At 34.5% G+C, this 16798-nt stretch overlaps 1 protein-coding gene across 2 annotated transcripts in view; it reads right to left on the bottom strand.

Moving 5' to 3' along the window:
- Positions 1–376: 376 nt before the first annotated feature.
- LOC142623737 (uncharacterized) overlaps positions 377–16798 on the bottom strand; it is a 47403-nt gene continuing 30981 nt past the window's right edge. The window contains exons 19-36 of one of the 2 annotated variants that reach the window (XM_075797196.1): positions 16512–16597; positions 16342–16428; positions 15945–16206; positions 15428–15835; positions 15214–15310; positions 13342–13643; positions 12655–12771; positions 12338–12505; positions 11981–12109; positions 11787–11876; positions 11551–11657; positions 11322–11470; positions 8707–8789; positions 8526–8621; positions 8293–8415; positions 7626–7709; positions 3830–3973; positions 377–827 (exon numbers count right to left, since the gene is read on the bottom strand). In XM_075797196.1, coding sequence (XP_075653311.1) covers positions 489–827; positions 3830–3973; positions 7626–7709; positions 8293–8415; positions 8526–8621; positions 8707–8789; positions 11322–11470; positions 11551–11657; positions 11787–11876; positions 11981–12109; positions 12338–12505; positions 12655–12771; positions 13342–13643; positions 15214–15310; positions 15428–15835; positions 15945–16206; positions 16342–16428; positions 16512–16597 — 2871 coding nt within the window. In that variant the 3' untranslated portion in view covers positions 377–488. The remainder of the gene's footprint in view (positions 828–3829; positions 3974–7625; positions 7710–8292; positions 8416–8525; positions 8622–8706; positions 8790–11321; positions 11471–11550; positions 11658–11786; positions 11877–11980; positions 12110–12337; positions 12506–12654; positions 12772–13341; positions 13644–15213; positions 15311–15427; positions 15836–15944; positions 16207–16341; positions 16429–16511; positions 16598–16798) is intronic. The other variant, XM_075797197.1, reaches the window with a different exon arrangement.

Raw genomic sequence — 16798 nt, 5'->3', positions numbered from 1 at the left:
TTGCTTTCCTTGTCAAATCTGAGTCCACATATAATTGGCTAGGTATTGGAACAGATTAGAATGTAAACCTAAAATTCTTGTAGAACTAGATTTGTAGAAGAGTTGTGTTATCCATGTATTTCATATTTAGCTTCGACACTAAATTGCATTAGAGCGAATTGCTGGGATTCACAAGAAAAAGTTTAAGGATAAGGAAGCCGTGTACAAAGCATTGGAACAAATGCTACATTTCAGATTAATCCTTGGGAAGATTAGTGTACACGTTCAATAGGCTATTCCTCACAATATTCTGCTTTTAGCATGTGCTTATCTTAATTTAGTTTTGCTTTATTTTAGCATCAATTAATAAAAAAAAAAAAAAACAAAGAGAAGACCAAGGAAAACACAATATTGGGCAAAAGGAAGAGCATGTGCAGCAAGCTTTTGTGTGTCAGCCATATAAAAGCTTGAATATATACATTCAGGGTACAAAGATATACACAAATAGATCATTCTTTGCTATTGTTGTCAAGAAAACTCAACAAAAATCCACTCACAATCCGTCGTGCTACTGGATTAGGTATGCTACGACATAACCTTCCATCAACATATGCCACAATGCCTGACAATACAAACTTGCCAATCCCCCATTTCCAGATAAATTTTAACCTGTGTTTGTCCGCTTTGGGCTTTGCAAGGACAACTGCTTTTTGATTATCATCATCTGATTCTCTCTTCCACTTGATGTTGGCTATATACTTATTAGCTTGCTTTCTCAGTGCACGGATTGCAAAACTCACAAATAGGTGTTCACACAATGTCAGCACCGTTGGTCCAATTTTCCATTCCTGCGGTAAAAAATTCCATTGCTGAATTATTTCAAATTGATTTAGAGGTGAACTTGTGTGTACATTGATCACCAACATGTTGAATAATATTTCAGTTCTAATCACAAATTTAAAATCTACAGGCACACAAAAGAAGTAAGATATAAGGTGATCAACATATACATAGACACAGGTCACCAACAGAACAGTTGATGTCCAAAGTGCAATAACCATAATGGGTTACACTACATTTTCTCTTCTATGTCAGAAATTTAGCCACTAAAGAGACATTTGAAAAAATACCAACAAATCTAACTCAAAATGATTCATAATACAATGACTATTAAAAAAAAAAATTGTTTATATAAAAAAGTTTTTGCTACTAGACCCATCACATGACCTATACATTTAAAAAGGTATTGTCACACAACTTGATGCAGGATTTTTTTTTGGGATAATTCCATTGTTACAACAATTTGAGGAAATGGGATTCAAACCCTATTTCTCCCTATATCTCCTTATTAAGTGTTGGGAATTTAAATGAATTCCCAGATCTGTGAGAGGCGAGGCGAAAATGAATAGAAAAATAACACAACACACAAGGCAATCACACAACACAATAAATTACGTGGTTCAGCAATTTGCCTATGTTTACAGAGTTGCAGTGGTTTCACTATTTTTAGTAAAAAATACAATATGTAATAGTACAGTTTTTCTCTCTCAAATAAATCAACAAACCCTAATTTGAAACAATGGTATTAAGGAGTCTCCATGGGCTATGCCTTAGAAAATCTCCCATCAAAACCCACACTTTTATATTAGGTTGGGTCATAATCCAAATTAAGGCTCCACATAGCCCAACATTAAAGAGACCTCATGTGGGAGAGCATGAGTTTAGCTTAATCAAAGTTTAGCTTCTATAACATTCTTTTCTTTAGGCTTCCACTTCATCAAAGTTTAGCTTTTAAGTTAAAGTATTAATTAGCAAATACAATTATTTCAATGTATTCATAAGTTTCAAAGAATTTGTAGCCTCTCTCCATCACACACACACACACACACACATACATATATATGCAAAAATACAATTTACACCCTATAAGTTTGGTGAATTTTCATTTTAGTCCACTATGCTTAAAGATTGTTATCTTAATCCCTCTAATAAGGTTATACCATGTGATGCAGTCTTAGAGAATAAAACAAATTTTAAGATCCAACAAAAACAATTTAACACAATCAAGAATATAAAAAGAATAATTATGTTCTTCAGTTAGAAAAGTAATTAAATATTTGACAATTTGCGCAAACAATATTACAATATGTTCCTATTCTAAATTATATTAGTTTTGAAAATTTTCATTTTTCCATTTTCTAATGACATGTAAGTTATTTATTTATTCATTTTGATAATGGTTAGAAATACTATTACTAGCTATGATGCCCATAGGTTGAACCCTAGCCCCAAGAACTTTGTGCTAAGAGAGGTACCAACTCGTTTAAGAAGTGCGGTGGTATGACATGTAAATAATTGAAGCTTATTCCTCAAATATTATAATACTTAATGAGTATTATAAAATTGGTCATAAAAATATTTTTTTTTATCAAATCTTTCAAAATAAACTTATAGCATACACACGCATTGTGCGGAACATCAACTAGACCTTATGTGATAAAAAATGAGATTCAGCCATCTGGTGCATTCTATGAGAAAATTTTTATCTATCCTTTAATCTCATCTTTAAATTAGTGCCACGTGTCACTCTTCTTTAAAAGAGAGATGGTACTATTCATTTGACATTCCACCTAAGCAAGTGTATTAATGAATTGGTTCATTTAACCTTCCATTTAAGCAAAGAATTAAATGAATTATTTATTTATATTCCACAATAAATAATTTTATTTCCTTAGTATTTAAATTTTAATAAAAGTTTTGGGCAACCACCTAGCAGGATACACATCTTACATAGCAAAAAAAATCTCAAAATAATCATATTGTACACAATAAATGGCTTGCCATTTGCCAACGTGTAAATATCAAGTATGTAAAATAATGTGTTGGTTGATAAATCTTCAAAATAAAAATATTTTATTATATATTATGCAAAGTTCCCAACTAATATTTTTGTTCCACGCATTTTATTCCAAGCTGCAACAACCTAAGGTTTTGCCATCTAATGCATTCTTTAAGAAGCAAATAAAATACTCTTTGTTTAGCCTTCCACCTTCAGCAAAGCTTTTAATCATTTGTTTAAATATTTTTAGTATTCTTTTCTATTGAACAAAAAATATTAGTTTTTTTTAATGATAAAATATTAATTTATTGCAATGTGTAATGAGGTACATGCATTCATTTTCAAGTGCTAATTTTATTGGTGTTGCATTAATTATTAATATAAAAGGAGAATTTATATTGTTATTTTTTTTTTCTTTGTTTGCTCACAATAAGTTGAAAGGGAGGATTTAAATTTGGGACCTTTTAGGCAATGCCACTAATATACAAGGATCTTTGTAATTTATATGGTAATTTTTCTAAGATTTATATTACCAAAAAAAAAAAAAACTGATTTGAAATATGAAATTTCTGCTCAAGTTTAGTTGTTTTAGCAATAATTAAAACAAAACCTAGCAAAACACAAAAGCAAATTTAATAATACATGCAATCAAAATATAGAAAATAAATATGCATTTAACTTTACCAAAATAATAAAATATTTATCAATTCATTCAAACAATATATTCTTATATTAAATTATATCAATCACAATAATTCACATATTCTCTCTTTTAATAACATGTAATATAACCAATTTTCAAATATAAAAATACCTAATGAAGTATTATGCATGAACAATAAAGATAATTCTTTTACAAAATATTTTGATATGAACTAGTGATGTGCTCGATCATCATTAGTTATCATAAGAAATTCATTTCTGAAATAACATTCCTACTCATGAAACACACAATAAATTTACAAAAAGTGGAAAGGAAAAGAGACACACTAAATGAATGGACACACTTACCTTTTCTCCTCGAAGATGACGCAAGGGTCGAGAAGTTGTAGAAGAATCTCCCTTTAACAATGCCTTGCTAATAAGGAATGCCTTCACATGATCAATGATCTCCTCAATGAGAGAACTATTTGGAGGTAGGTTTTTTAGGAAAACCTAAACAAATAAATGTGATATTCTTAGAAACTATAAATAGTGATACAGGAGTATCTAGGCCAAAACAAAGAAGGTCCATTAGTCCATGTTGTCTAGCCCGCCAACTATTACAAGAATAGTCTTTGTTAGTCTATGTTATGTTTTGTTTATTATTATGTCTTTAGCTTTTTAGAGCATTCCCACCGGTATGCGTTTCATAAAAAATGTTTCAAATTTACACATTTAAGCCCAAAAACTGCTCACATCAGTTCAGTTAAAATTGTGTAAATATCTATTGTTGCTGCAGTAATTGTGTATATTTACACGGTTACTATTCATTTGTATTGTATATTGTATTCTTATTTCTCTCACCTCAAATCTGGTCTCTCTCTCTCACTCTCACTCTCACTCTCACTCTCACTCTCTTCCCCTTACTCTCCTCTCTGTACCTCATCTCTCCAAACATATAAATAGTATTTTAATGAAATGTAGTATAAAATAAATAATCTAATGTAAGGTGTTTTGAAAAGTGGTTGTGTAAAATAGAAAAAGTAAGTTTTTATGCTAAAATAGACAAAAAAATTTGCACCAACTAGTGCGAATGCTCTTAGAAAGTCTTTTTTGATAAGTAATAAGTTTTATTGATATAAAAAAGGGACGCCCTAGTACACAGGCAGTGTACAAGGGGTCAAGAAATCAAATTCAAAAATTGCAAGAGTCTAGGAAATCAATAAAAGAAGGGAATGATTGTTTTTGCAAAGCGAACAACCAATCCACTAAAGTTCTAAAAAAGAATAGCTTAAGGTCCGGAATAGATTGCTCAATATCTTCAAAACATATACTATTTCTCTCCCTCCAAAGACACCACATTAAGCAACAAGGAACGATGGACCAAATATAACCATTTCGATGACGACCAAAACTGCCTTGCCAACACCCTAATAGCCCCAAAACAGTACGTGGCATAACCCAAGTTACTCCAAATAAACCCAGAACCATAGACCATAGATCCATAGCAATAGGACAATGAAGGAAGAGATGGTCAACCAATTCACCATTTCTCTTGCACATGTAACACCAATCCAAAATCCACACTTTCTTTTTTCGTAAATTATCAATCATCAAGCATTTCCCTAAGGCAACAGTTCAAACAAAGAAAGTTACTTTAGAGGGAATCTTCTACTTCCAAATACCTTTCCAAAGAAAATCATAGATAGTATTGCCAACTAAAATTCTATAATAATCATTAACCATGAACCCCTTATCTTTGCTAGGTATCCAACACATTTTATCCTCACCAAACCCCCTTATTGAAGAACCATATATGGTTTCCATGAAGTTTGGCATAGCCTCTAATTCCCGAGTATGCACACCCTTAAAGAATCTCACATCCCAAAAAAGGACACCATTGGAGGACTTCATAGGCTCAGCCACACTGACCTTCTTATTCTTGCAAAATCTCTCTATCACTTGTCTCCAAAGGGCATCCTTCTCAATCCCAAATCTCTATAGCCACTTCCCAAGTAAAGTTTCATTGAAAAGTCTTATCTTCCTTATCCCTAAGCCACCCAAAGAAATAGGAGCACAAAAAATAGCCCATTTAACCAAATGAATTTTAGGTTCATCTCCAAAACTGCCCCATAAGAAATTCCACTGAAGCCTCTGAATTCGGTTAGCCACACTAGCAGGTATAAGAAATAAAGATAGAATATAAGTGGGTAAATTAGATAGGGTGCTTTTGATTAGGGTGGCTCTACCTCCCTTGGATACATATAAGCGTTTCCAACCTACCAATCTCCTCTCCATTTTCTCCAGAATTAGATTCCATATAGTCTTATCCTTGAATTTAGCCCCCAAAGGAAGACCTAGATATTTCATTGGAAGAGAACCCTGCTCGCAACCAAGAACAATCAGCAATAGGTCAATATTATGGACTACCCCAGCCAGAACCAATTCTAACTTGCCCAGGTTTATCTTTAGACCCGACACCGCCTCAAACCATATAAGAATCATACGAAGCATCAAAATCTGTTCTAGACCAGCCTCACAAAAAATTAGAGTGTCATCTGCAAAAAGGAGATGAGACACCGCCAAGGATCTTCCCTCCAAGTTACCCGCACTAAATCCTGACATGCATCCTTCATGAACTGCTTTATCCAACATTCTTCCAAGAGCCTCCATCACCAAAACAAACAACAATGGAGATAACGGGTCACCTTATCTCAAACCTCTGGAACTACCAAAAAATCCACAAGGAGAGCCATTATCAAGATGGAGAAACAGACTGTAGATAGACAAAAGAAGATCCATTGTCTCCATTTGGCAGAGAACCCACTTCTTTCTAACATCTGCAAAAGAAAACACCAGTTTACATGGTCAAGAGCCTTCTAAACATCCAGCTTACAAATCAGCCCCAGCACCCCAGACTTCAATCTACTGTCAAGACATTCATTAGCAACAAGAACAAGGTCAAGGATCTGTTTGTCCCTTACAAAAGCATTTTGAGATGCTGAGATTATATCCCCTGTAATCGTGCGGAGTCGGTTAGCCAAGACTTTAGCAATAATTTTATAAACCCCCCCAACCAGACTAATGGGCCGAAAATCCTTAATCTCACTTGCTACATGCTTTTTATGGATGAGAGTAATAAAAGTTGCATTTAAACTCTTCTCAAACTGACCCTTCACAAAAAAAATGATGAAATACGGCCATAAGATCAGCTTTAATAATCCCCCAGCAAGCTTGGAAAAAAGCCATTGGGAAGCCATCTGGTCCAAGAGATTTGTCACCATGAAAACTCTGAACAACATCAAAAATTTCTGCCTCTTCAAAAGGTCTCTCTAGCCAATCCGCATTATCGCCAAATATCATTGAAAAAACCAACACATCTGGAAATGGTAGCTCAACCTGCTGCTCAGAGTACAAATTCATGAAAAAATAAGCAATGTAGTCTGCAATTATACCCTGATCCGACGACAAGGTACCATTCACCATTAGGCTTTCAATACCATTATTTTTTCTTTTAGAATTAACCATTCTATGAAAGAATCTGGTATTGGCGTTCCCTTCCTTCAAGAACAACACCCTAGACTTTGTCTCCAACTAATCTCGTCCAAAAGAGTCAACTTTTCAATATCTATACGAAGATTAGCTTGTTCTAACTTCTCAACTGATAAGCTATGTGTCTCCTCTTTAGCATCCAAAACATTCACTTTGCTGCAAAGGTCCTGTTTTTTATATGTGACATTGCCAAACTCCGTCTCATTCCACTTTTTTAAATCCAACTTCAAGGCAGCCAACTTCTTAGCTAGTACAAAACTTGGGGTTGCTTGGAACAAATAGGATGCCCACCACTTCTTCACTTTGTCAACAAAATTTTCCACCCTCAACCATATATTTTCAAAACAAAAAGGAATTCTACCTCTTCGTTGACTCCCACCCTCCAACAAAATAGGAAAATGGTCTAAAGTACTCTAGACATCCTTTTTGTGTAAACTTGTGAAGTGACTAGACATCCTCTTAGAAAGTCATGTGACTAGAATGCGACTTTTAATGAAATTTGATGATTAAGATTTAATTGTTATAAGGAAGATGAAGGGTGAGGAATTTAGGGTTACTAACAGCTATTATAAATATTCAATATAATTTTTCTGCAACCTGGTCAATAAATTACCTGATTGTCAATGACTTTGACTCTAAGATATTCTTGTCTATACAAGGTATCCAACATAGCTTGCAGGTATCCTTCTATGTATAGCTGCAGTAATTAAAGCAACAATTAGTAATTGATTTCAGCAATAGACTTATAAAAAATGCAAAGGATAATGAGCTGCCTGTAGATATAGAACATACATACACAAAAAATAATTCTCAATTGTGTTGCATGATGTGGCAAAAGATGTGTCTTAATGTTTTATAATAATCGGGCTGCCTTCTTGTCTTGGGTTTGATGATAGGGTTCCCATGGTCTTTCCCCAGAAATATCGTTAATAATTCCCTAGGTTGAGTGCCATTTTTAAAGAAAATAAAGAATATCCATCAATTCAGTCAAAAAACACAAGCCACAATGTCAAACATGTCCCAAGCTTTCAATGGTGCAACATGTTAATCGCAAAGAAAGAATATGTCAATGATATTTAGCACTAAAGGCATCAATGCGGTAAGAAAGCAACTTCATCTCAATTCATACAATTACACAAAATATATAAATAACCAAATCAAGAAATTAAAACAATATAAAATAAAATAAAAAGAAAAGAAAAATTCAATCATCTACAGTAATGAAAAATGGAGCAATGGCACATTAATTCTCTCATCAGAGTAAATATATCAGATTTTACCTCGTCCGCCCCAGGGCTGTTATCAAGTTTGATCTTTCGATCTGGACCACCTTCCATCAAGGCAGTTCCCAACAAGGATGGCTCCATAGCCAGTTTCAAAATTCCCTGGTGAAAGCCACCTACCTTCAAAATAGGCAAAAAAATATTAATGCTAAAAATTCCAGTAATAGCTATAGAAATCAAAACACCGAAAAATGCACTAGTGGTACCAAAAGTTGAGAAGTTATTTGTACCATTCCATTAAAACCACTTGCTTCTGCTCCCTTCAGAACAGAGTCTGATATTTCAGTGAGAGCAGCAAAGAGTACATTAGATCCTGCTGTTCTCAACTACAAAGCCACCAATTTTATAGTTTTAGTGAGTGCAGAAGCACAGAAGCAAACATATCCACAAACTAAATAATACAAGACTTACAGTTTTTTCAAGATCACCAAAGTATCGTTTTGTCCCAGAGAATCCTTTCCCATCAATACATTTACTTATGAATTTAAATGTACCTGCCCTCAAAAGCCAAAGCAGCAAACAGATATTACAACTAGGCCTTCACAATTAAAACGGAAGAGAAAGCATTAAGGGAGCCTTAGTGTCTGACAGGGATATCTGAAACACTACAAGCAATTATATGGCATTTCATGTTTAAGTACACATGTACAAAACAGAAAGTCAAAACGGCCATGTATTTTTGAGTTGCTTGCAGAACTATTCACTTTATCTCAGCCAACGGATAGTACAATAATAACCTATGAAGCACGGGTGCGTTTCGGGATTCGGGTGCGGGTGCGGGACTCGGCAATTTTTGAAAAAGTAGAGTGCGGGTGCGGCGGGGTGCGGCGATTAAAAAATTATTAAAAATATTTTTATTTATATTTTTAATATATTGCTAAACATACTTTTTTCACATTATATAAATATATACCAAATTTAAGAGCAATGGTAAATAATAACTAGAATACAAAGAATAGGAGAGAGCCTAGCTGAAGAGTGAAGGTAGAGAGTGGAAGAGAGGCTCAAGAAAAATGAAGAGGGAGAGGGTTGGGTCTTGGTTTTTTTCCAAACGGTGCGTTTGCACCTTTTTTTTTTTTTTTTTTTTTTTTTTTTCAGCCATACACACCTGTTTTTGTTTTTTTTTTTTTTTTTTTTTGAATTTCGGCCGGTATCGGCCGATATCGGCCGATTTCGGCCGGACCGATTTCACCCGATTCGGGCCGAATCGGCGCCGTATTGGCGCGAATCGCGCCGAAAAAAATTATTTTTTATTGCTGGACGCGGCACGGACGCGCAGGCAGCGGCGTCGCCTGCGCGTCGCCGCGTCCGACGCGGGTGCGGCGGCCCAAACGCCGCACCCGTGCTTCATAGATAATAACTAAAATCAATATATATATATATATATATATATATATATGTATAAAAGCAAAGACCTCATATGGAAAAGTCTAAGGTTTTGCCAAGTAGCGCATTTTTTGCAAAAAGAATTGAAATATTCTCAAGTACCACATCAAAAATAAGAACAAATTAAATATTGTTTCATTTGGTTCAATGTTTCAAAACTTTTCTAATTAAAAAATAAATATTTTTTGTATCCTTCTGTTCAATGTTTCAAGACTTTTCATCCCTCATACATATAGACAAAACTCTTTGCATTTTAATTCACCATTTTCACCTCTTGCACTTTTACCCCTTTATATATACCTACCCATAGTCCTTCATGTCATCCCATGTTAAATACACAAACCAAAAACGATGTCATTTACCTTCAATCTTTCGACAACACCTACCTAGCTCTAACTTTATTTTTTCATCTAATCCTAACCCGTATGAGTTGGCTACAACCAAAAAAGGGGAGCTTACATTTTATATTGAGTGACAACGGCAGTTACGATTTTGATGTTAAAGTCGGACGTTGTGGATTTAAGGGTTTTGTAAATGATGTGATTGATTATGGGTGTTTAAGATGTTTATTTTGTTTTAGTATTAAGGAGAAAGAATAAGACACATTCTATATCAACTTTTATTCTATAATATTCCTCCAAAATTGTTTTTTTTTTCTTTTTCCCATAATTATAATGGATATGTGTGCAATTTATAATTGTTGTTTTTTATAATGAACTCATTACTAATAAAGTTCTATAACAATTATGTTATAATGCATATACAACATTCTCCAAAACCATCTTATAAAAACAATACAACATTATCCATGCATCGCACGAGTAACTTACTAGTTACTCAAAAAGCTAGGAAAGAAATTCATAACTGGATGTTAGCATGACTAATCTATTACACCATATAAGTAAATATTTTTAACAATGTTGGCATTTTCAATAAGAAATTTATTAGATTATCCCTGTTGTACGTATCTTACTTTTGGCAAACTTGTTGCAGTGAATTTTTTTTGTCTTCATGCTTCGTAGCAGGTCAGAATATTGGAGCTAGAAAATATTGTTTCCAATATACTGACTCATGGCCTTTTATTTATTATCACTCAGACTCTCAACAGAAAACAATTCAAGTTCCTGACATAATATTTACAAAAAGAAAATAAAGACTCCCTGCACTGCAAAACCCAGATAAAGCACCACTTTAGTGAGCACCACTCAACAAATCCCAAAAACATCCACAAGCTTCTTGCAGGTGAGACAAAGTGAGAACAATCTGTACTTTACCTAACAATCAGGTCCAAATTCTCAACTCTTCTTTAGTGGGCTAATCGTTGACCCTAGAACATGTCCTCACCCCCACCCCCTGCACCTTTACTTCTCGCCCAGTGTCCCACTACACACACACTCACAACAATTGCCACCAAACAGTTGGACCAAAGCAGACATGCAAACACCAAAGAAAATAATGATGAATTATAGTATTAAATTTCATTTAAAAGTGCCTATAAAGTTCAAATAATTATCTGGGATCTTATTAATTCACCACAATGATGAAAGGAACAAGTACAAAAGGGGAACTTAAACAATACCCTACCCGAAAAAAAAATAAAAAAAGGATCAGTAAATTAACATAAAGCAGAGAAAGAGTACCTAAAGTCAGACCTGGAAGATTCCTCAACCCACGGGAAGGATCAAAAAAAATATCAAGAGAGGATGAAGCCAAGTCATCAAACATAGACACAAAATCTGGTGGAAGCAATGAGCTTCCTTTTGCAATATAGATGGCCCTCATGCCATACCTGGACAATCATATCAATTTATGGCTTAATATGTGAATCAAAAAAGAAAAGAAAAAAATAAAGATAAATGATAGGCTTACCATGAATAATGTCGTGCACATCTAATACATAATTCACGCATTGTTATCAGAGCATGCGTAACCAGGACTCCATTGAGCTCTACAACCTTATTCTTTAGGGAAGGGACCTACAGAATTTTAAAAATGAGGAAAAACAGATGAGTTTAAGAATGAACTTATAAAATGACCGTGTAGATACCGTATCAAACATTTAAGCATGAAAAATATCAAGCCTTTTAAAAGCATGCCTGACATACCTTTACCACGCTATGCAGTAAAGACCTTAGAGTCTCCTGAGCTGAGCTATAACTTGAGTATGATTCCCCAAGAATAAAAGTTGCAAAAATCTATAGAAACAGATACAAATACAGGTCATATTTCTATTAATTTAAGGTGGGTGAAGTCTATTATAATGTCAGAGAGGTGGAGAGAACAAGAAAAGGCATCAAACCTTTATTGGGTGGATCTCAAAATGATCAAAGTAAAACTGCCGACTCTGAGATTTAGAGTCACTGAGAGATTTTCTCCAAAATGGCGCAATTCTCATTAATGTCTCCTCATCAAGGTTCAAATCAACTGGCTGTGTGACACCAACAAAGAAAATCAGAGGCTAGCACAGTCAATTACACATGGATATTGTGCTATCAAATCTATTCCATAACATTGGTTATGAGAGTTTCTCACACGCTTATAACTAATTGTCAAAGAATCCAAGTGCAAATAGAAAAAAGAAAAAAGAAAAAAAAAAGCAACAGATAAGCTTTATGAAATACAGGGAAAAGATTAGCATCCACTTCCTGATTTTTACCTGCAAAACTATAGATGAGTATTTCACTTGCGTAACATTGGAACTGGAAGAAAGCAGGACAAAGACTATTTTGAGTACACAATCATTTGGCTCACTATAGTCCTTCAGATGTCTACGAAGCATTGCTGCAAAAGGAGCTCCTACCCACTTCTCCTCCAAATTCAAGGACTGGATTAAATACAACAAAGGCACTATAAGTAACAAAATCTGATGGAAATAATTACCCAAGAATTCTTGTAACACTTAACACAATCTGGAAAGAATAGACTGATGGATCAATGACTCTTTTGAAGGCATCAAGCATATGGAATCATTACCTGTAAACTGATCTGGTTATATTTATGCTGATCAGTAAATACAGAATCCATATTGATTTTCCCAAGCCTCATAATTAAGATTGGTGAATTAACTGACGTCTCACTCTCATCTCCATCCTTCAGAAGATTATAACATATTAGATAAAGACCATAAATTGAAAGCTGTCCATCAAAATGAAATTATGTCATTGTAGCATGTACTCTGCACAACAGAGCACACTGTTCAAAATATAATACTGTAGCTGCTATGGCTTTGAAGTGATATGATAAAATTATTGAGCAACTTTGGATACAATTGCATGAGCAGGGGGACATCATTCCCAATTGTCAAGTGCTATCCACTTAGTCATTCATGCTACAAAAATTTTCGACAGAAGTATCATCCTCTCAGCAGTATTTTCTATATAGATGTTTTTTATTTGTTTTTGGTGAAATATATAGATGTGGTTAAAACCATACCATATATATTCAGAATTTTATAGTAAAGAAGATGCATCAAGAATCCTTATTCCCTTTTGATTGGCTGGACATGAGGACAAGAAGTGGAGGTGACATATGACAAGTTGTGCATGTATTTAAATTTTTATTACTAAAAGAAATAAATATCTAATAATAAATGAGTCCCTTGAATATTGCAAACAATATAAGCTTGAGTTTACAATATCAATCACAGGGAAATGGACTGACCTGTTTTCTACATTCAAGTAGGTGGATTGCCAAATGGGAAATTCTTAGTTGAATCTTTGAATGTGATTTAAGCACCGTGTCTCCCTTGTGACTACTGGATATCTCAAAAATTCGTAAAACCCGTGTGAGACCATCTGCATATACTTCAAACCCCACCTTTACCATCTTCATGCCAGTAACTTCACCATTATTAATTCTCTGATCTCCAGAATTAGATGCCAATCCTCTGTGTTGCCACAGTTTGTGGAAAGACTTCCATGCACGCACCTTATCCAAGTTAATCTCACGTAATTGAAGACTACCTACAAGAAAAACCAGAATATCCAGTTATGCTAATCTACTTTTACAATCCAAATTACGATGCAATTATTGAACCTGAATCTGACTATAAATAATACATGCCTATATTATTTGGACAATTCTAAATGTGTTGCACCCATCTCAAACAACGGCATGGGAAGTATCACAAACAACAACATCATGATTCATCAACATCTCAAACAAAAGGAAGGAAGAGACATCTTCCTTGTTAGTCAGGAATTCCAAAGCTCAAGTACTATACATTGTGCATTACATGTACAGTCTAAGAGAAGTCAGACCTTGGTGTAATGGCAAGTTCCCTCCACGCAAGTGAGGTGTCATGTGTTGAATTCTAGGAAGCAGGCTCTCCAAAATTTGGGGTAAGGTTAACTGTCAACCACCCCTCACAGACAGGAGCCTTGTGCACTGTGTATGACCTTTATTTATGTATTCTTAAAACTAGTGTGGTAGCATGCCATGCTACCTCAATACTTCATGTAACCACAAGGTATAAAAGAGGAAATTAGAGACTTTTGACAATCTATAAATATTTTCAGGTCTTCATATTGAAAGGCTAGATGAACCTAACCCCTATACACATACCTACGCTCAAGTGGCATACCTAGGTCCACATGATATAGGTAGAACCATGACAAGTGATCAAATCTTGATCCATTTAATGCAAAAAAAAAAAAAAAAAAACAAAAAGAAGAAGAAGAAGAAGAAGAAGAGGCATTATACTCCAATATAATTGTCTCTAGAGAATCGTTAACTGGTCAGCTTTGCAAGAACATCACACACATTTATCCAAATAGATTTCCTAAACATATATCCAAGAACATTACACACACACAAACACACACACTGTTTAATTTTTAAGTTCCATGAAATTTTATTTCCAAAGTGAATGGCATTTGAAAAGTGTGGAAAAGCCTGATTTAGGTTGTCTTTTAATAGAAAAACCTACATAGACGTGTAAATGGTGGTAAATTGCATGGGCCCACTGAACAAGTAGCCAGAACTCACAGACTATGGTAGTAAGCTTTGAATGATTACATAAGATTTATCATCCAACAGATATGAAACTCTATAAGCTTTATCACATTGTTGAACACTAAAAGAAATTGCAAATAATCAGATTGAGGTGTTAATAGATTCTCAAGCATTATCAATCAAAGAAGAGAGCTGTTCTTCAGCTTCCTTTCTTTCTTATTCCACAACAGAAACATCAATACAGATTTGTCATAAATTATTAATATTATTGCAATTTAAGATAAACAAAGAGAACTCTGAGTTTCCTATGTCTACTATAGCAGACCATAGTTCCCCTGTTCTGAGCCAACTCCATATATGAAACCAAAGAGGATATACATGCATATAGACATACACACACTACAATTTTTGTGTGTTTGAGCATCTATATATGCATGCATAGTGTTCAAAAGGTAAGGTTGCTCTCCACCATGTTGATTGAGAACAGAAAATACCAAAGAAGCTTTCTAACATTCATTTTGAACTGAATTGCTATGCAAAAAGTTAAATTAAACAATCCAACAAGGGATCAGTGAGTACCACCGATTAGGACAACCAGTTTATGCGGTAGAGTCAAATCATCCCAAACATAATCCACACTACACCCAGATTCTAGAACCTCTTGCTCTGATGACCCCTGTCAAATTCTCAGGTGATTATTGAAAAAGAAAAAAGGAAAAAGGAAAAAGAAAATAAACTTACAGAAGAAAATTCCAATTTGAAGATGACTAGGGAAAATGGAATAATAGCTTGCCTGTTGGTAGAAAGTTATAGCTACATCCCGCAAGTCATTTTCAATCCGATATGGTAGACTGATGTCTGGCGGTTTCTGGAAGTGCAGAACAAGAGAAGACCCTTTTTCTACTACATAGACAGCGGCAAATTCTGTAATATGTGTGTCTGCAGCTGTTGTTTGATTTGATTTTTGTTTCCTGAACTTCACAAAAAAGCGCCCCAAGGAAGCAATACTTACTGGTCCTGACCAACTGAGTTCAGGCTCATCCAGTTGAAACCGGATATATTTTAATGAGTCAAGATTAGCATTTCTGTGCTTTCTAATAAAATTCTCAAATATATTGAACTCTCTCCCCTTGCTAATTCCATTCTGCAGCAGTAGTGTTATTTCCTGCTTACTGCTAATGCGGATGCCTTCCATGTCATCCTTCAAAGAGAAAAAAGGGGAGGCGGGGAGGTTAACAGACATCATACAAATTTACAGAGATATGAGCCAAAAGAGAAGTAAACTTATTGTTAATAAATGTAGAGTACACCTGTAAATAACATTGACGGACAATGATACTTTCCTCTGATTCATTTCGAACAATGTAACGTGGGACCATAGTCACTATTTGAGATGGCAAAACTACTTCATGTGAAAGCGGCCCCACAGACACCCCAAGCTTTGTAATAGATATGACTCCAGATCCTTCATTTACTTCCAAGCTTATCTCTGTAAGGCCTGATAATGAATCCAAGTCTAGCAATAGCTCTGATGCAGAATCTTTTAACAATTTGACCTGCACCTTGTTAGATCTGGCAACACAGAGTACATAAGATGCCTATTACATGAAATTGGGATACCTATAAAATCAGGCAAATTTTAGCATCATATGGGGAAAGATGGAATTCAAAAATTCATATTGTTGTTGAATAAAGAAAAGATCTTACTTTAAGAACCATGATCCAATCTTCTTTGGATGCAAAAGTAATCCTAATTCCGGAGAGATGCTGGAACTAAAATTCTCTGCTTCATCCCTGCATATATTTACAGCTATCAAAATTTCAGAGTTCTAGAGCAATGCTCAAAAAGTTTAACTAATCTCAGATGAAGTGACTACCTTGACAGAGGCTTCTTATTAGGTGGAAATAAATAAAGGGAAAAATCAGTATCATTCTTCAGGGAATATGATGTAAAAATAGCAGCCTGCAAATAAATATCAGCATTAGATTTCCAGCAAGATGTTAAACCAAGCCAATTAAGAAAGTTGAAATAATTAGCAAATATTTCTGTTTTAACTTATATAGTCTGTAAAACTGCAAACAACTAGAAGGTAGCATTCCCACTTATGGTTTATGCACTTTTGACTCTAAAAATATCAAATAAATACTAAAAGCTAATATGGCT

The sequence above is a fragment of the Castanea sativa genome, chromosome 2 (genome assembly GCF_040712315.1).
Source record: "Castanea sativa cultivar Marrone di Chiusa Pesio chromosome 2, ASM4071231v1".
In the NCBI taxonomy this organism is placed as follows: Eukaryota; Viridiplantae; Streptophyta; class Magnoliopsida; order Fagales; family Fagaceae; genus Castanea; species Castanea sativa.
The sequence above is the reverse complement of the archived record's forward strand: the minus strand, read 5'-3'. Positions and strand labels throughout refer to the sequence as shown.